The 21,544-nt window shown below is 38.0% G+C and overlaps 1 protein-coding gene across 1 annotated transcript in view; it reads left to right on the top strand.

The window, feature by feature from the left end:
* The window catches only part of HOMER1 (homer scaffold protein 1), an 86,978-nt gene that overhangs the window by 8,858 nt on the left and 56,576 nt on the right, over positions 1-21,544 (top strand). The window contains exons 2-3 of the mRNA XM_088054403.1: positions 13,680-13,836; positions 20,106-20,237. Coding sequence (XP_087910529.1) covers positions 13,680-13,836; positions 20,106-20,237 — 289 coding nt within the window. The remainder of the gene's footprint in view (positions 1-13,679; positions 13,837-20,105; positions 20,238-21,544) is intronic.

Here is a 21,544-nt window from a genome sequence, read left to right as displayed (position 1 = left end):
AAGTAGGCAATTTGAGCCAAAACTTAAGCACCAACTGTATGGTATCCATATTTTTGCTCAGAAAACACTAAGCAGTGTTTTGAGACTTGTTTTTTTAAAACTATTTTCATCTGAGTAAGGCCGTGACACCCACCTGCTATGCTGGGGTTAGAACTAAGGTCATTGTAAGTGTCTTTCAGAAGTATAAGCTAAATTTTGAAGTGGTGCTTGCAAAGTGGTTGCTAATCTAATTCCAGTACAACACATAATACTTCATCTTTACCAGCTTGCACCAGCACAATCAAAGTAAGTGCTGAGCTGTCAGTGAGGAAATGCTATTTCAAGGTAAATACCCAAGGGTGGTACTTATGCTGTTTTATGTTTCTAGAACTGTCATCTTCACAGAATCAGAGAATGGGTCAAATAGGAAGGGACCAGAGTGGGTCATGTTGTCCAACTTCTCTGCTCAAGCAGTGTCATCCCAAACAGAGCATATTTCACAGGATTGTGTCCAGACAGTTCTTGAGTATCTCCAGTGAGGGAGACTCCACACCCTCTCTGGGCAATCTGTTCCAGCACATGGTCACCTGCACAGCAAATAAATTCTTCCTCATGTTCGGGTAGAACTTCCTGGGCATCAGTGTCTGCCATTGCCTCTTGTCCAATCACTTGGCACCACTGAGAAGGTGTTCTACCTCTGGTCCATTGTCTTGACACCCTTCCTTCCAATACTTGTATACTTTGATGAGATCATCTCTCAGTTGTTTCTTCTTGATGTTGAACAGCCCCAGCTCCCTCAGTCTTTCATCATAAGAGAGATGATCCAGACCCTTCATCATCTCTATGGCTTCTGCTAGACCCACTCTAGGAGCTCCATGTCTCTTTTGTCCTGAGGAGCCCAGAACCAGACACAGCACTCCAGGTGAGGCCTCACCAGGGATGAGTACCCTGGTAGGATCACCTTCCATGACCTGCTGGCAATGCTCTTCCTAATGCCCTCCAAGGTCCCATTATCCATCTTGGCCACCAGGACATGCTGCTGGCTCATGGACAGCTTGTTCACCAGGACACCCAGGTCCTTCTCTGCAGAGCTGCACCCCAGCAGGTTAGCCCAAGGTACCTGGGGTTGTTTCTCCCCAGGTGCAGGACCCTGCATTTGCCTTTGCTGAATATCAGATGGCTCTTCTCTGCCTGTCTTTCCATCCTGTCAAGGTCCTTCTGAAGGACTGCACAGCACTCTGGGATGTCAGTCACTCCTCCCAGCATAGTATCATAACTGAATTTGCTGGGAAATCTGCTTCTTTTTACAGGTCAAGAATGAACAAGTTAAAAAATATAGGGCCCAGTATTGAAAATACTGTCCTTGGGGGACACCACTAGGGGCAGGCCTCCAACTTTGCCACTGATTTTGACCCTCTGGGATTTGCCATTCAGTCAGTTCCCAATCAAGCTCACTGTCCACTTATTTAGTCCACGCTTCCTGAATTTGTGTATGAGGATATTGTGAGCGGTGGTGTCAAAAGCCTTGCTGAAGTTGAGTAGACAATATTGACTGCTCTCCCCTCATGAGCTGCTTATAAGTGGAATGAACAGCCTCGTCCAGGTGTGGCTATCCAGGTTTCTCTGCCTGTTGGGGTTCATCCACATGGCACAGCACATGGTACAATTCCTTGACTGATGCTTACTGTACAGACCTGTGTAGCTTTCCCCTTGTCAGCTGCTGTTGTGAGCTGTGCGGAGTGCTCTTTGCTCTGTGCACAGTGTGTTCATACTGGCATATTTAAAAGTGGATTGTGCCCTTTATCATTATTTTGCATCTCACTACAGTGGGAGGTTGCCTGACAGTGCGAGGCATGTCAATGGGAGAGATAGGATTTGAAGTAATCTTGGTAATACCTTCAGTGATCCAATGAGCAAACTGCATTACCTGTCAGTGATGGTATTTGGGTGTCTCAGAATGTTTGGTGTCAGTGTGCTGTGAACAATCGGAGAAACAGACCTGTGACTTACAGGTCAATGTAGGTTCAACCACTGCATCCAAAATTCAATAGTGTTTACTCAGCTGTTAGTTATCAGAAGGGAGAAACTTGTTAGCATGGTAATAATATGCTCAAAGGGAATGAAAGAGTCTATAGTTCCTGTAGTGCTTAATGGGTAATTCAAATTGATTTGTTATTTATAAATATAAAATTATTTTTTTACCATTCTAGGAGTCTAATTCAGTTCCTTGATACAAATAAAATGATGCAATTCTCATCTTTTGATGTGAACCAGTGATTTTGTTTTTCCTTTGAAACTTAGCATGCAGCTGTAGCACTCTGGTTGGGATTGCAAACTGTTTGAAGATCAGATGCTGGTGATGAAATGCATGTCTATTTAGCCCCTCCTTGTGTAAATTCTGATACTTCCACTGGTGTTGGTGGAAGCATGAGTTCAGCACTGGGGTGTCTGCAGTCAGCACGTAGTTGTGCTAGTAGTTTATTTCAGGGTGATTATTTTTGAGTGTTAAGTGCACAAGCTCTTAAAACTGACTGTTAACTGACAAATCCTTAATGTCAGATAATGTTGTTTGTGGGTTTTAAGCTGGAAATGAAAGGCATGACAAGTGCCAGGCCCACTAAAGGAAAAATTCTTCACATGGAGAAGGCATGTCAAAATTAATAACCTGGACATCTGGAAAAAGATGGAGTGGATATGGTTGGTGAGAAGTGGTAAGGACTTGTGACTATTTCTGTATGAAGTTCTACAGGGAAGCAAAATGGAAGTTTAGAGCCTCTAAGGAGGTGAATTAAAGCTATTAAGAAGCAAAGAGAAGTTCCTAAAGACTGTGGTGCCAAATGAGGAAACCGCATTTTAGTACAGACATATCTTTGAGACAAATTCCAAATGTGGAGTAATAAACAAGGAAGGTATGTGTTCCTTGGCTTTTCTGTTAACAAATTGTCAAGACATCTAGTCCTTATAATAACAAAATTATTATTATGATTATTATTATTTTAGTGTTGTCTCTCGAAGTCAAATATGATTGGAAAAACAGCAGTTAGACTCATTTTTAAACGTTATCACTATTTACCATATAATTGCTGTTTATCTCAATGGAAACACATGATGACTTGATTCTGTGATTTTGTATTTCTTCTGTTATTTTCTAGGTTTCAGAATTCTCATCAGTCTATTGTCAAAAGCCCCAGCTTTGCCACTTTGCTCCATAGTTATGAAATACAGCCATCAGAACAGATATTCTTGTAATGTGAAATGATGAGACTTGATGGAGCGTGCAAAATCACACTGAATATCAAATCAGAAAATACTGTGTTTACATTGTTTATTGAACTGCTGTATTTTATGGAATTTCAGATGATGTGGGATTGCCACTCTTACTGCGCATAGCTTCACGTCCTAATGCCATCCCTCTATTCTCACTTCTTTCATACTGCACTACATGTGCATGGTGACACTTGCTGTCAGTGCTGCTGAAGGATTTTATTTTTAAGCCACTAAATTGATCTAACCAAACTTTAGAACAGAGGGTGTTGATTTACAGACAGTGTTATGCTTTTATGTCAGGACAAAGCACAGAGTTTCAGTCTGTCAATTTTCTGAATCTGCTGCTCTGGGTGGCATTTCTGCCACTGTTGTCTTATGACCCTTAAATCCCACCAACCACTATGATTAACATCAAAGACCTTGCAAGGTGCTGTTTCTACCTATCTGTGACTCAGCAAGAGCACCTAAGTGGCTCCATGAAGTCTGGCTTAATTTTCACCTGGGTGAGAATTGGTCTAATTAGTTATTTGTGAGTGGCATAAACAGCCCTTATCACAAGCTGAACATTGTTTTGCAAAGGAAACTACTGAACTTCAGCTCTTAAAGAATCCATAAATTAATTTGAGGGTGTTTGTGAAATGTGAAAAGGAAAACATGCCGGTCATGAACAGGCTTGCATTCTTGAGATTGCAGAGATTGAAAATTATGTCCCATCTTGACCCTTCCTCCTCATTTTCTCTATCCTTCTCCATGCCCCTGAAAAGAAGAGTGCTGCTGGGCCTGCTTGTTAAGCAGTACATGAACTCCTGCCTCACTAGCAGTGTCTCTGGATCCCAAAGCAACTTTGTGCTCTTGTTCTCTCTGCTTCTTTTATTGGGAGAACAGTGCTTGTGCTGCTGGTGTAAGGGGTTTCTTTATTTTTTTTTTCTCTTCTGTGTTTTTTTTTCCCTTAAAATTGTTCTTGTAATGGTTCTGAAGACTATAGATATTGATCCTGAAGACCATGTCTAGAAAATATATTCATTTAAACTCCAGAAAATTGGTGTTTAGGAATACAACAAACTATAACTTAATTTTGGCATGACTTTCTATTCAAGTACTGTGTGAAATAACAGTAGAAATTCAAACTAAGCAGTTAAACCACTTAATATTCTCCCTTAAAATATTTGCATGAGTTCTGTAAGAGTATTCTGATTGTCAGAACTCCATTGCTGGGAGATTTTAGATGAAGATTGCAAAGGAAAAATTGTCTCTGTACAGAGTATCAAGGAACTAGGGGAACTAACAAGAAAGCCTGATTGTGGATTGCTTTTAGGCCTTTCTAAACTTATTTTGCTAACAAACATGAATAATGTTATTTCTTCCCTTCTGCTTTCTTCTCTTTTCTGCTTGTGTTGTGAGTGTGGCTAAGTTGGATTTCCTTGCTGTAGAATGGAGAGAAACGGATATTTTTAGATATTCATTGCCTGGTATTTCTTGTTCCAGATGCAGCATTGTTTAGCTTACTGCATGTAAGGGCTGTTTGTAGGAATGTTAATATCTAGACTTCTTTCAGAAATGTCTCATTACACTGTCATTTCAGGATTCTTTGTTCATACACTAGAACCTGACACTAAGCTGGGTTTTTTTGTTGGCTTCTGATAAATGCTTTTAGTGACTAGATGTGGAAAATAGCTGTACATCTTAAAATTAATTGTCTAGTTCTAAAGACAGAAGAACTCCTTTCTTGACTTCCTGACAAGAATCTTTGAACAGAGCAAAATTAAAGAAAAAAACACAACTTTTTACTATCATGATTTTTTAGTATTTTCACTATAGATAAATATCTATTCTAAAATTCAATGTAATATAGTTTAGCTGCTCTTACGTCATTAAAAGCTAGTGGTTAGTTCTATCCAATTTTGTAATGAAAACAAATTTAAGGTAAACATTTTTTCAGAGATACCTCTGTCAGCTTACTTGCACAATTTAGAGGAATAATCACTTATATACCTTGAAAAATTCTGAAGATACCTGTATACCTTGAATAAGTTACTAAACCAAAGTGAGAACTTTATGAAGATAAAACTGAGTACTTGATAATACAATGTCTATTATCTCGTTTGATTCCCAGAACTCTTCCTTGGTTCCTGCTATGAAAATGATCTTTTCAAGGTTGTGTGGAAGGATAAAAAAAGGAAAACCTTAGAGAGATGGATCATCATTCAACTATGGGAGTAACTTTCACCATCAGTGATAAATTATTGCTTTGAATGTTTCCTGCAAAACTTCAGCTGGTTGCCTACCTGCTGAACTTGAGCAGCATATGGGGGCATTGGAGAACAGGCATTTAAAACAGCACACAGAGAACTGCAGAAGTAAAAGAAGTAAAAGCAAATCCAGTGTTTATTTTTTTTTTCAAATCAGTTTAACACTGCCCTATACATAACCTACAGGTTATGTATTAATACTATTAATCTTTAGTATAAACAGCTCTATGTTCACTGTCATTATACCAAAAATTTAAGAGATTTGTTGGAATTTTTCTTTGCTCTACTGTAAAAGCCTTAATTTTAAGTACTGGGCACTGATTTGTCCTCATCTTTGCAACTCTGCCACCTTCCATGCTGTTGATGTTACTAATTTGTGAGACTGTAATGCCTGTGCTGTCCTACAGCCAAATGTAAATCTGTGCTGTGGAAAAAGGTCCTTACTCTTCTAAAGTTTACTAAGCTCCTTCAGGAGTCCCTTATGAATGGGAAGTTCAGATGGAAGACGAATGAGATTAAGTAAACTTTCTCATTTGTCTTCAAATGAGAATGTCTTGTTCAATAACAAGAGCTTTATTTCCCAAGGTATCCTAACTCTTGGGATTTCATGTGATGGCAATACATTTTGAGCGCTGTCAGTGGCTGTCTCACAGTGCATGAAACTCCCCTACCTCCTTCCTTGCCCTTCCTCGTCTGGAAGGTACTGCGTGTGGGCTTCCTGAGCATTTGGTTGAGATTGGCACAGATAGAGTCATCCATTTGTTCCCCAAACGGACTGTTTTATAGGATTGCATACCTGTGAATTGTAGAATAGATTTAAGAGAATAGATTTCTGGTAATCGCTAAATTATTTTTTTACTAACTTCCTATACCTTATGTCTTTCTAAGTACTGTGCAATATCCTACTTTGAGCTGAAACAAATTGGCTAAAACTTCAGGTCCTTGAATATGTAATGGACAATATATAATTATGTTTCTGGGTAAGGTAAATGTAATTTTTACTTAACCTAACAGGTTTAGTGGAAGTCTCTAGGTAATCTTTATTCCCTCAAATGCTGAAAAATGGCAGGTATTTGATGTTATGGCAGGTAATTGTGATGTAATGCGAACTCCTAAGTACTTAAATATCTAATACTAAAAGCTGATTCTTAAATGGAAACAAAATAGCTTAGAAAAAAGGTTGAAGGCACTGCCGGTGCAGTGTTATGTAGCTACAGAGCACAGTCTGTAAAGCTAATATTTTGAACTTTATAGGTAAACAGGTAGGTATGTGTATTAACTGATACAGAAAAAAGGCTTTTTCATAGTAACTTTCTAAACATTTGCTGATTTAAAAAATAAACTTGATTCAAACCCAAAATGTAACAGCAAAAACAGGTCTAGGAATGTAGGTGTAGAACTAGATAAAACATTGGTAGTGCGGGAGAGATTTTGATTTGGTTACTTGATTGTAACTTCTACTTTTTTATTTTCTCAGAGCTTGTTTTTACATATGAAAGTTGTTATTGTATATGTACACTTTATATGAAAGTTGTGTTTAAGACAAAAAGCAAAATCTGAAGTTGTAGTCATTACACAAGTCCACCGAGTATGTTTGTTCAATTTTACAATTTTAACTTCAAGATGGTATTGTTAGTTACTTCCTGTCCAGAAAAAGATTGTTTCAGAACATTTCCATACAATGGAAGCCAGTGTTATACAATACTTTCTCTGAAATGTATACAATTTTTATCAGACCTCAGAGCATTTTTATCAACATGAAAAATTCTATGGTTTCCTGTTGCTTTGAACTGTTTGCAGAGCTTGTTGATTCAGACTCCTTAAACAGTACTGACTGTGCTTGGATGCTGTAGTTCATGAATTAGTTTTGACTAGAGCTGCACTTTTAATCACTCTTTTAATTTCTTTTCAGGAATCTCTTCTCAAGCTGCTTAGAGTAACAAAAGCTTGCTACAGCTTCAGTAACAAGCTGGGGGAGAATGTTTTTAAGACTAGCAGGACACCGGGAAAAAGCTGTGGGATTAGTATGCTGACATTTGGAAAAAGACAAAGGTCTTTGTCCTATCCTAAATCTGAGGATAATCAGCAAATGCCTGAAATACCATGTGCAGTGTTCATGTTGTCAGACCTGGGGAGAAATTTTCTTGGATGACAGCTATTATAGAGGCTCAGAATTGCAGAATGTATGCAAAATTACCACCTGCAAAACGTGTGATTCCTGCTGTGGGGGTTTGCAGTCCTCGGGACTGCTGGACCCTGTGTGCTGAGCATGCTGTCTACCATGTGGCAGGGTCTGCTCTGCCCAGGCCTGTAATGGCATGAGGACAGCACACTTTTTGTCCCATCTCCACCACTCCAAGCAGCTTGGAGTGTGGTTGCACTCTCATTTTGAGCACAGGGATACTGTCCTGTGTTTGTCTGCATGTGGCATCATCTTCCTCTGAAACTCTGTGTGTGAAACCTGATGGATGAAACATTGCTCTGTTTGCAACAAGAAAAGATCTCCAAGGCACGTTTTGTTGGACTTGTTTTGAAAACAGTCTTGTATGTGGACTCCATGTGCATCAAAGCCAGGAAGTCTGGTTAATGCACTGGAGTTTGTAAGATCCATATTGGAGAAATAGACATTGATACAAATCTCATGGAATTTTTACTATCAAAACTGAGCTGAGTAGGAGCACCCATCACACAAGCTTATTCATTCCCTCTTCATCTTACTGGTTGGGGAAAATACCTCTGCTCAGAAATTTAAAACTTCCAGGTGGCAGGCAGTTCCAGTGGTGATTTCTATTTTTTCAAAACTCAGTTCCTCCTTGAGCCACAGACACTCAGTGTTAGCCTATTTCTGTGTCTGCTGTCTGCTTCTGCCTGGGCAGCTCTTTGCTCCAGCTCTTGCTTAAGGGTCATCACCCATGCCTCTTTTGTCTTCATCTGCAATCCTGGCCGGGTCTTGTGCCCGTACAGGGTAGTTCATTACCTCATCCTACACAGTGCAGCAACTTTGCCAAAACACTGTCAATTTAGTCCAGTATGAAGGAGTAAGGGAGGGTTGTATCTAATTTTTAATATGTTTTTTTTCTTAAAGGCAGGCAAGTAGAATATCAAGACATGTTGTAGAGGTTCATACTTTCTTTTCAGTGGCCTTATTGTTTTCAGAGTAACTAAGACAATGGAATCCCAGCCTTGAGAAATTATAGGTTTTTATGACATTCAAGATAATTTTAGAGGCATGTTAAACAATAGTGTGAGGGAAGAAATAAGCAAAAAGAGGTCTTTACCACTAGTGCTGTAGAAGTACCTGATGTTAGACTTTTTTAAAAAAAGCATATATTAATTATGGATTAGCAAGGACAGTACTTTCTAACCTTCTATACTAACTTAAGCTTCTTTCATCCAATCTTTGATTAGTGTAACATGTTTCCTGTATTGAGCAGTCTGCATTTTTCTTCGTAAAGGCTGTGTTGTCAAAATGGGAAGAGTGGTTGGAAACTATTCATTCAGCTGTTAGTAAACAGGTTTATCTCCTAAGCTTACATTAGGACTGATCATGTATCAATGAATGAATTTTTATATTGATTATGGAAAAGCCTGATATGACTCTGCCTGCTAATGTGATACTTCTTATGCTGCTTTACTCATCTTGGGTCCAGGAGGACTTGGCACTTACTTCTTCTTGTTACTACTAACTTCTTGTTAGTCTTTGTTTGACCACTGTAATGTTACAGCCTAAGGCAATTAAGAACAGCAGGATATGAGCCTTAATGTTTCTGCCATGCCTGAGCAGACATTTCTAATAGTCAAACTGTGTTACTCTGGCATTCTTGTTAGTTTGTTTTCTTTTTGTTCAGCATCTGTATATTTCTGGAAAAATGAATTGCTTTGCTTTGTAATTAGTGAGGAGTTCTTGTCTTAGTTCCTATTAATGTCTTTAATGAGTACTGAATACCTTCTGATAATGAATGATAAAGAAGAGAAAGCTTAAAGGGGAAGAGAAGAAAGGGAAGAGTAAGAAACTGGTAGGGTAGTTTGTTTTTTTACAGGATTGATTTTTCTTCTTTAAAGCTGTTCTTCCTTTCTCAACTCCATATGGACAAAAATAAGGGAATGGTGCTATGCAGGGCCAACAGCTGGACTTAATGATCCTTGAGGATTCCTTCCAACTCACCTTATTCTGTGACCCTGTGAAAAATAGGGGGCTTATTTTTTATACATAGAAATATGTATTATAATTTAAAAAAAACATTAATTTTTTGACCATCAAGGAAGGCAAAGAGAAAGCTATCTTCCTGTTTAACTAATATTCCTATAATTATTATTATTTCATTTGATTGAAACTTCCAGACTGGGAGGGCATCATGTCTTCCATTATGTGGATAATGGAAGAGCAAAACCTTTATGTAAAGATGTATTGGCTGAAGTTACAAATATTTTTATATGTTTTATACGTTACCTGTTGGTTGTTCACAGATGTTTTAGGAAATCCAAAATTTAAGTAGCTCCATATAGTATGTTGCTACAGAAAAGTACAGATGATGTAATTCTACAGCAGCTTTGAAGGACTTCAGTGGTGCCTCAGTGACTGGTTCTATAGCACATTTAATCCTGTAGATATACAATGTATAACTTCCATTAGGTTGCTGAAATAGTCTTTTTAAATGTTCATCGTCAAATGTCAAAACTGGTCTAATTCTAGAGTCATCTGAAGTTGAATGTCTTTGTCAGAAAAAAATCCTAATTACCCCAGTAATCTGGCAAAATCATGATTTATCCAACTCATGTAACAAAGGGAGCTATGCTTTTTTCACGGAGTAAAGACAGCTTGTCATTCAGTAAAGCTATACTTAAAACGGAGAAAGAAAAGACTATAACTCTAGTTTTATCAGAAGTGATTAAAGAAGTGGAAGTAAGCTTCATTTATACTGTTCCATACCTAACTCTACTGTCTATGCCAGACCCACACTCTGCCCTGCAAAGTGCTCTGGTTTGTCTTGAGCAGCATTGCTGATCAATCAGCAGGAACATGCAGGCCACCTCATCAAACAAATTGAGGATATTTAGGCTGTGGAAGATTTTTGTGATGATAAAATGGAGTGCTGGAGAGCAGCATCTCAGGGCTGAACAGCTGACTTTCATTGACACATGCTTTAGCCATATAGTACTCACCTACATTTTACATATTAAAATCCTAACCTCTGGTGTGTTGAAAGTCCCATGTGTACGTGATATACTGTACTGTGAACTGTGGGAATGAACTGAACATCAGTGCTGGTCAAATGTATATTCATTAACCACACATCTACATCTTGGATTCAGTTCTTCTTTGGTCTTTAATTAACATGGTTGGAGCCTTTGTAGTTTCCTTTCAGTGTCAATATCCATCAAAACAATTGTCAGGCTACTAAGATTGTTTCCATATTTTTTGATGGGCTCTTTAATTTTCCAGGGTTAAAGAGCTGGTGCATTATATTAATATGCATCCCTTGATGCTGGCATATGCTTAACTGGGAGGTAAATTACAAAATAGATCTGATATTGAAGACAACTAAAGTTTGAGTATGATTGAAGAAGTAACTGTAGATATTGAAAAGAGCAAAAAGAATTTATTTTTTCTGTTAAACAAAAGGTCTATAAAAGCCTTTTCACCACCTTTGCATAACATTTGTGTGCAAGAGATTTGGATGAGGAAAACAGCTATGCAACCTCCTATAGGCTGGTGATTTACAAGGAAAAGATGAATTGGTGATGAGGGTACATTTCTGTGGAGAACTATCATGTGCATAGATTCCCCTTGGCTTCCCTTCCTTCTTTATCTTTTACTGAAACTCTGTTTTGCGGTCTCTGATTTGTTCTTCATGCTTCTGTCATTTCATCCAACACCCAGCATAGGGAGAACACCATATCTGTCATCTGGTGAACTTCAAGGAATCTTGACTCCCAGTGAGTAATACAATTCTACTACTGAAAGTTGCTCTTCCTGCCAAGCAATGGAGCTATTTCAGAGATCACATGGAACCCTTTGTAGTGAGGCCAAATTAAACCCCTTTAAGTACCCAAAATTCTGTGGGTTTTTTTACACTTTCTTTTAATTTGGGGGAAAAAAAGTGTTAAAAGAATACCTCTGAAAAGAAAATGAGGGCAGGTCAAAGGGTGTATTTTTTCACACTCTGAAAATGAGATTCATAATACCTAAAATGTTAAATTCAGCCTAAAATCCTGCGACTTACTATCTTTGGAATTTGATGGCAGCATTTCTTAGAATACAGACAAATTGATTCATTTGTCATTAAAATGTAGCTAAATTTAAACTGACAGCTACAGTATCGTAGATTAGTTTGAATTGGAAAGGACATTAAAGATACTTCCAACCTGCCTACCTGGGCAGGGATGCCTTCCACTAGACCAGGTTGCTCAATGCCCAATCCAGCCTGGCCCTGAACATTTCCAGGGATGGAAGAGCTACATCTCTTCTGGGCAACCTCTTCCAGTGTTTCACCATCCTCATAGTAAAGAATTTCCTCATAATGTCTTATTTAAACCTGTCCTCTTTCTGTCTGAAGCCATCACCCCTTGTCCTATTACTGCATGCCCTGGTAAAAAAGTCCCTCTACCACCAGTAGCCCCCCGTTAGGTACTGAGAGGCTGCTATAAGGTCTCCCCAGAGCCTTCTCTTCTCCAGGCTGGACAATTTCAACTTTCTCAGCCTTTCCTGATAGGAGAGGTGCTCCATCCCTCTCACCATCTTTGTGGCCTCCCTGGACTCACTCCAGCAGGTCCAGGTCCTTCCTGTGCAGGGACCCCAGAGCTGAGGCAGCCCTGCAGGTGGGGTCTCAGCAGAGCAGAGCAGAGGGGCAGAATCCCCTCCCTGGCCCTGCTGCCCACGCTGCTCTGGATGCAGCCCAGGACAGGTTTGGCTCTCTGGGCTGGGAGTGCCCATGGCTGGGTCATGTCCAGCCTCTCACCCACCAGCACCCCCAAACCCCTCTGGGCAGGGCTGCTGTGATCTGTCCATCCCCCAGCCTGGGCTCGTACCAGGGCTGCTCTGACACAGGTGCAGCACCTTGCACTTGGTCTTGTCAGATCTCATGAGATTCCCATGGCATGCCATACTTCAGCTGTGCTAGCTTGGTGTCAAGTGCAAACTTGCTGAGGGTGCAGTCAGTCCCATTCTCGATGTCACTGATGAGCATACCACTGATGTCCTTTGTGACTCTGAGCCTCTAGATGTGACAGTCCTGGACACCAGCCAGGATATCCTTACCCACCAAACTGTCCATCCACTGAATCCATCTCTTCCAGTCTAGAGAGAAGTATGTTACTGAAGTATGTTATAGGGGACTGTGTCAAAGGCTTTACAGAAGTGCAGATAACTGACTTCCACAGCCCTCCCCTGTCCACTGATATAGTCACTCTATTGTAGAAGGCCATCTTATCACCATGTTAGTGATAGTAAAATGTTTTTAGATTTCTGTGCAATGCTGCATACCTGGTAGTGGTCATGGGGGAAAAAAGCTGTAAATTCTAAATTATAATAAAGGTTTTTCTGTCTCATATAATTTTATTTGCTAAGCAATTTACAATTTAAAATGTATTTTTTACATTATTTAGTGTTGTTACAAATACCTTCAGGTGTAAAGCTCCAAAGAACGAGGGATTCACGACACGTGTTCCTGCCCTTAATTAATGCTAGTTTTAGAGTAATTGCATTGAATCAACCAGTTCAGATCCAGATTGTAGTCTAAAAATTGATGAGAATAATCAGAGTATTAGAAGGTTTTGGAGAACTATACTTGAAGTTATGCACATTCTGCAGTGTGCAGTGTAGTGAGAGAAGTTACACATGCATTAATGCCATTAAGTTTAAAGGGATAGGTGGGCAGTGAAGATCTGGGGAGATGATGGGATAATGCTGAGTCTCTATTAGAGATATCTAATAGATGCTGTCTCTATTAGAGATGTGTTTATCTGACTCCACAACTGAATGCTGATTTTTGCCTAAGAAGACTTGCATTTTGCTTGCATATATCTATTAACAAACTTTCCTGCTCTCTGCAGCAACACACTCAGAAGAGACAAGATTTATCATGCAGAGTAACTTGTGTACATCCAAATGGGCACAAAAGGCAGCTTGTGTGCAAAGATAATGTGTACAAATTAGATTAACGATTTCTTCTCTCTGTCCTTCAGGGAACAACCCATCTTCAGCACCCGAGCTCATGTCTTCCAGATTGACCCAAACACTAAGAAGAACTGGGTTCCCACCAGCAAGCATGCTGTTACTGTGTCCTACTTCTATGACAGCACAAGAAATGTCTACAGGATAATCAGTTTAGATGGCTCAAAGGTACATTTTATTTCAGAAAACCTAGTTCTCTGAAACATTTTTGTTACTATTTTCTAGTCTGATGTTCTTCCTATTTCTTCTCAGATGTTTGTATCATTATCTGACCAACAGATTACGAAATTTTAAAAGGGCAACATTGCCTCATTATATGTTTTAAGTTTTTATTTGTAAATTCTGTTTTCCGTGTGGTTGTATTGACTTCAATAACTATTGCTGCACTGATGACCTGTTCTTTGGTTAATGCTATGAGAAGGCTAAAAAGACAAAAAAAATGTACAAAAAGTATGTATAGGGTTACAATAACTTGTTTTCATTTCTGTGCTCGGTCATTTATCAATATAATTAGCTTCAGTATTATGAAGGACATCTGTTCAGTGCCCATAATCACTTAGTAAATCCTTTGTTATGTAATCTTCCAATTTTTGCTGTAGAGAATGCCAGGATTGCCTCCTAATAAACCCTGCCTAATAAATGGTAAGCTTTTATCTAGACTCAGTTGGTTTGGTTTTAGTGGGTTTTTTCTGGTTTTTGTTTGTTTGTTTAGTTTGTTTGTTCCTCTGTTTTAACTAGAAAGGATATTGTGCTGAGTTGCTGCTTTTGTAAAACTTGTTATCTAAGAAATTAATTTGATGTGCAGAAAATCCTTGACTGTTTCTTACCACATAGCTATAATAGCAGTAACTTTACAAACAGTGTAGCAGAAAAATCTACACTAAGGGCATTAAAGATATACAGATTGTAATGAAAAGTTGTGATCCTTTCCAGAGACTTTCATTACAAGCTTTTGGAAATACATCAGTTCACAATGATTGGAAACAAAATACTCTGTTAAAGCATGATGGTATTCATGGAGATTTTATGAATACTTATTGAAAGCTGGAAATTATTACCCTGCATTTTTAAAATATCTAGAATATTGCTATTTTAAATGTAAAAGGAGATTTTCTGTCACAGAAAAGTATATAGAAATTGATCTCATAGTCAAAAATCTCTACTTCAAGTGGCTGAGACTGGAATCAGAGCCTAGCAGATTTTTTTCCAGCTTTAAGTCTTACTTTGTGCCTTCCTTCAAATGATTCAATTAGTTGTGTCAAATAATTAAAATGCCTTTTGAATCAGTGTTTATGAATAAAGACACTGTGATTAGAACTAGATGATGTATGAAATCATGTTTATAACTACCAGTTTTAAAATGCAGTGCTTTAACTGATCTGGAGAATATACAAAATCCTTATTCTGACATCCACTCTGCCTTCATCCTGATGTTGCAACTCCTGCTGAATGCCTGCTGAATTAAATTGTCAAATAGTTGTTTACCTGTTTAGTTGTTCTTTTGTCTACTGAAGCATTCCCTTTACGTCCAGTACTAATGGCAAGGTATATTGATAACGCAGTTCATCACTTTTATTTACTCTGTGGGTGCTGCAATCCTAATAATGTTTTCATCCAAGTCTTAGATGAAGATCCCAGAAGAATTCCAGTCATGGTTAAGGGAGTCCCACTCTTTCAGGCATTCACAGCACTGCTCTGAAACATATAACATATTCTGGTGAATAGAAGGGATACATGGAAGAATCTTAAGTGGGTTTCCAGCCTAATTTCCAGAGAGTTTTTTTATTTTTACTTCAAAGCCCATCTTTTTTTTAGCATGTCTGTTTATATGCAATATTGTATGTGCAAAGAGTTAAATGTAAATATAAAACATTTTTGAGTGCACCCAGAGAGTCTTTGCTATATGGCATATAGCTGGGTGTCAGTAGCACTGCTGACAAAACATGTTGCAGTGGCCAAAACTGCTTGACCAACCCTACTGGTTTTGAAGCTGTCATGACCCTCCCTCAGAGGGAATAGATCCAGACAGGTTTTATTGTATACCTGGGTGCTCATGGGGTTTACAGCATCCTGTGGGTTTGTATGGTGGAGAGAACGATGTGCTCAGTTCTCAGGTGCTGAACAATAAGTCAGTAAGTAAAGGCAGCTCACATGTATATTTACCTAGACTGCAGTAAGGAATGTTGGAGAGAGGTATACTTTAGATTTGAGTGGTAATCCTATTTCTGTCCCTCACTCTTCTCTCTTTAATTTGGTGCATTTCAGAAGCATCGTGGATAAAATTTAACTTCTGTACTGATTATCTGAGAGTCATTAAACCTTACTTCTTGGAAACAAAAGAACATTTAAGGACATTACCTTCACTCCCCTATTGTGCATTGGAGTTTCCAACCTGGATTTGCTTATGGAGTCTTTGGTTAATTTTGAAAGAGAGGGGTTTTTTCCTTATTTGAGCTTGAATTAGCCAAGACAGGTCCTACAGATGTAACTTATGCTTACTTTTAATGCATTTTGTGTAATGTTTTCTGAAGCTACAGTCTCCTCTTTAAATATCTTGCACCAGATATGATGCATGTCCCTCTATCTTGACTACAAAAAATGTTCTAGGACCATAAGGTGTTCAGTGTACAGGCTATATATTTGATAGTTATGCACAGTATTTGGAGCCCTGTTGCCCATGGCAGAGAAATCTTGATGCAAGTAATCTGATACAATTTGAATCTGTTTTCTCTGACCTCCTGAGTAAATATCTTTTATGTGAACTTTTTCTCCTACCAGTTTTGGAATCAAGAGGAAGCCTGAAAAATAAGATTTCTTAGGTAGTATGGCATGGCAACATTGAGCAGTTCTTGCTAAGGCTTTCAGTTCTCATTAAGTATATACTCATTTCAGAGTTCTTTGGAAAAATGTCTTCTAGTACTTCTTTCTCTTGGGTGATGGAACAAAGCTTCCATTATTTCTCCAGTACCGGCAGACGTTAGGATTATTCCAAGTCCCGCTGTCTTTTCCATTTTGTCTCTCACCATCTCTGAGAAAAGGAAGGAGGTCAAGTATATTGTGGTTCTTGCTGTGCTAGTTAATTCTCTGATAATTTTTTTTCACAGATACAAGGTAGAAAAATGAACTTAAAATTTCATATTCATCTAGAACAAGAGAAGATGTTGGAAAAGAGTGGTTTCCCAGTCTGCAAGTTCCATGAACCTTGCATTTGTTATTATTCATTCAAGTCTCCCATCAGTGTTACTGCAGATGATCTTGTTATATTAATTACTGTCTCACTTTAAAGTGACAATCTTTTAAATGTTTTAAGTAAGATCTGTATGCACAAGTGTTCAGTGATTTTCCTTTGAAGAAGTTAAAAAGTTCTGTGTCTTAAACTATTATTGCCATAAGTTTTAGCACAAGATAAAATCATATTTGACCACTACTATATATCTTGCAGCTGTTAGGTTTGCAGTCAGTAAAATGAACAGCTCAGACATATGCCCTACTTTCTCATTGCTAAAGTAATATGAAAGGGAAACTTGAAAGCCATTTTATAATTCCAAAAAACCCTGAAGATAACTAAACCAGTTTTCTTCAAAAGCTAAATGTCTTCCTGTTAGATTGACTCTGTTCTGTTTTTAAGATGTTCTTGTTCGTTTATGGAAACAACATTCTTAAAAGTTGATGAAATATTTGACACTTGTTATACTGGTAACTCTGCAGTGAAATACAGATTAGAGGAGCACAGTTAAAGCAGTACCCATTTGAATGGACAAGACAGGCTTAATTATAAATTTTGATCTAAAATATAAATGTTTTTTTTTTAAGCTAAATATACAAGGGCTTGGTATCTAGTTCTTTCCCGAGGTAGCTGATACTGGACTGTATTTGTAGGATGGCCTATCATTATACTTTTGAAAGCATGTGGAAAAACTTTTTTTCCTTGTAAAATTAGTAAATTCAGTGAAAGACTTTTTTTTTTTTTTTTTTTACTACTGGGATCTGCATGTAGTCTTCCCAGTGTTTTGATTAATACTGTCTACTGAATACTGAAGTGAAACATCTTTATTTTTCTCTCTTGGAAAAAAAAGGGAAGAATCACAGCCAACTATCTCTCAACACAATTATTTTTAAAAAGTTTTCTTTCTTCTTTTCTCTCTCTCAAGAAAGTGGTTTTACAGTCAACATAACCTACCCTAAATGCAGACTGCTGTCAAAAAAGCTATCCAATTCTGGACCAGGCACCCTGTTGAGGTTTTCCATGCTGCAGCCTGTCATGTGGTCAGCAGAAGCATTTCTCCCAGGTTTTTGACTAGGTTAAGCTGCAACCAGCTATGCTGCTGTCGCTGCAGGAACGCAGTTATGAAGGCTTTAAACCTGTGTTTTTCTTGGAGGTCTTAGCTGTCTGGCATTGGAGTTTTCTTCTGACCTGAGGAAGTTATGTCCATGACATAATACTCAAATATGTGATGCAGGTTTCAATTAATCAACCAATGGATGGGCCTGGTCTTAAGCAGACTAGACAACATAGCTAGAGCTTGAGTTGGGAGGAAAATTCTGTTCTACACAGTCCTCAAGATATTTAATTTAAAGCACATTACTGATGTCAGCTTCCACAGGAAGTAAGATTGAGCATTAAATAAGCTTGCACAGCTCTGTTTTGGGCTTCCACCTGTTTTTTCAAAAGTGGGCTTCCAACCACTAACAGTGCAAAAGAAGATAAGAAGCATACAAGTAAAAAAGAGTTCCACAGCACCTCTTTTCTGAGAAGTCCTGTCTCACAGGATTCAATATTCTCATTCTCTCAATATTTCAGTTCTCTCAATATTCAAATTCAATATTCAGTATTCTTTATTTTGTCCTGTGTGCTATGGACAAGACTGTTTTCAAGGTGGTCAGTTGTGATTGTGCAAGTAGAAGTCTGATATCATTATTTGACCTCCAAACCTTATACCTAAACAAAGGAGAGTCATGTTTCGTGTATAGGGACTTCACTGAGCAGCTTCTATATGAAATCTGAAGGATGTCTTTCAGGCAGTGCTAGAGATGGTTCTCCATTTTCTGGTTACACAGCAAATCCTCTCTTTGATCTGATAAGGCTTCTTGGCTCAAATGTAAGATTTCAGGCCTTCCAGAATTTTCAAGGAGTTGTTCACAGTCATAGGCAAAATTTGTACTTAGAGGCAAAGGTCATCAGAAAGAATTGGCTATGTGCAGATTTGCTCATCTTCATTAATGTGAGTGGCAGTGAATCTGCCAAAGTTACCAAGAAAGAGTTTTGTTAAATTTATCTGTGCTGCAGCATGTTTGTCTTTCTACATGTTGTAATTCAATGTATTCTCTTGAACTTCCTTGCTTGAGAAGGACACTCTTCTCCAACATTTCATGTAAGAATCACCGTATGATTTGTGCTATTTGTGAGCTTGGCTGGCCCCTTAGATTTAATTTTTTCAGTCTTGCCCTGTAGAATTCATAGAAAATTTTAATTTGCTCCAGTGGTACCCAAATCTCTCAGCAAAAAGCAAAGGGTGCAAAGTAAACTGCTTTAAATAACTAGCTATTTCAATATCCATCCAGAAGTCCATATCACTCAAGTAGTATTGACTGATTTTGACTTCTAGAGGATCTTGATCTTAGGAGAGCAGTTCTTGGTCTCTATGTTGTTAAAGTTTCTCAGTTACCATCCTGAGAAAATAGTGTTACATTCTTCACATCTGTACAGTTTGTGCTTCCATATGTACTCTTTAATGTGATGGAAATACTGTTTAAATACACAGTGAAACTTCAATGAAACAAGCTTATCACCTAGTAATTGCATTTTGTGTTTGTATTATCAGAAGTTAAATGCTAGAGGATTTATGTAAATGCAAGAACAAGAACTAGAGAAAAATATTATAACAAGAGTAGCTCCACTTCTGTAGTTGATGTATGACCCTTGTTATCCTCACTTGTATGTGTGTGAAGGAAACAGACTCTTGTAGAACAGAATTTCATAAATTCATAAAGAAATTCATAAAGAAAATGTGCTCCTTTGTTTTATTGAGTTTTTTTTCAGTGAGAATCTCATATGCAACAGGGGTTGGGGGAGAGCAGCAGTGGAGTTGACAGACAACTTGAGAGGCGCTGTCTTAGGGGACAAAGAAATACAACTGTGAGACATAAAAGGACTTTGATAGTCCTTATACGTAGAAACTTTAAAGGATTGCTTGCAATTGTGAATTGATGTCTACTCCCCTCCCCATCTTTTCCTCCTTTTACCCAATGTGTGCAAAAATACTCCTTTGCAATTTTAGCTGGGATTGAACTAGAAACCTGTTTTCTGTTTCCCAGTGTGTGTCTCATTCGGTGTATTCAGAAAATTGCCTACAATATTGGTATTTTCAGTTATGATTGGCTTTAAAAAAAAAATAAAAACCACTAAGCCCATTTTTTACAATTATTACCTTTTTCAGGCAATAATAAACAGCACCATCACCCCCAACATGACATTTACTAAAACATCACAGAAGTTTGGCCAGTGGGCGGATAGTAGGGCAAATACAGTCTATGGCTTGGGATTTTCATCTGAACATCACCTTTCAAAAGTAAGTATGACCAGTGGCAATGTTTCAGCTAGTGAAGCTACTTACGTGTATTTTATTCTTGCTCATCATATCTTGACTCAGTACTCACTAGTGTTGTTATTTAAAAGTAATTTTCAAAAAAATATTCTGTCTGAATCCTTAAAATGTAAAAGCACAAGAGTAAGTGTGATATCTGCAAATTTTCTTTTAACCGATGAAAGAGATTAAAGCGAGATTAAAGCCTCTTACACTTTGTTATTAATGCTTAGTAATTACTGATTTGTTAGGTTTTTCTTTTTTAAAAATTGTTCTTCCATTACAGTTTTTCATGATAGAAAGTAAACAGTTTGGTGGTTCTTGTGTATTTAGATCTCTTAGAAAAAAACTGCTGGTAGTCTTCAAATGTATTTTTGTCTTTTAGGCTACATTCACTTTCACTTTTCTATGATGTAGTACATTAAATTACTGTTATTTCGAAGTTTGCAGCCATAAAAAGATAATTGTAAAGCTAATGGGAAATAAATTCAGTGTAAAAGAAAAATACATTGTCTACTGGAATGCAAAAGTTGAAATGTTTGTTAAAGCAGTATGTGCGATACATAAGTTTCTTTTCTAGTCTACTTCTGCAGGAAGGAAATAGACCTCATTCCAAGAAAAGGAGCAATCCCTGTTTCTCAAACTGATGGCATAGGTCCTCTGAGCATCATTTCTACATTACTTTGTTTTTGCTACTGCCCTGGCAGATGAGTCCAGGAACCTGTAAATGTGTTTTTTCTTCAGTGAAAGTTTAAAAACTTGTCTTTATATTAAGCAGAAAATTTTCATATTTGAGTTAAAAGGTTTGGGCAGCCAAGTGCAATAAGAAATGTCCATGTTTCAGGAAGGAATAATGGTGGCTAACTGTTTGAAGGAAGAGTAATCAAAGCAGCCCTTTTAGGAAAGGACTTGTCATGATCCAAGGATAAGCACAGCCTGCCAGAAAACCATTAAAATGAGACCCAGTATAGCTACTTTATTTTGGCAAGCATCAAGCTTGTAAGATTTCTTCCTTTTATAATCACTTGGTTTTCCTTTCCACAAAGCAGCACTAACACAGGACGTTCTGAGTGATTCTGGCATTGTATATGTATTTGCACACTTATCATTGCTTCAGTGAACTTGTAAACCTTGTCAGTTAATTTAGTGTGTAGAAGCACTTGCTTACCAACATGGTAATAACTTCTCTTAATATTTCAATGGCTGTAGCACAAATGCTAGTCTAGCTTACTACTCTTGTAGACTACCTTGTTTTTCTTACTCACAGGTGATTCTTTGAAGGCAAAGCATCC

The sequence above is a fragment of the Pseudopodoces humilis genome, chromosome 4, assembly GCF_049639895.1.
Source record: "Pseudopodoces humilis isolate 2021_Gansu_Grassland_sample_001 chromosome 4, ASM4963989v1, whole genome shotgun sequence".
Classification (NCBI taxonomy): Eukaryota; Metazoa; Chordata; class Aves; order Passeriformes; family Paridae; genus Pseudopodoces; species Pseudopodoces humilis.
Note: the sequence above shows the minus strand (reverse complement) of the source record. Positions and strands in the feature narration are given on the sequence as shown.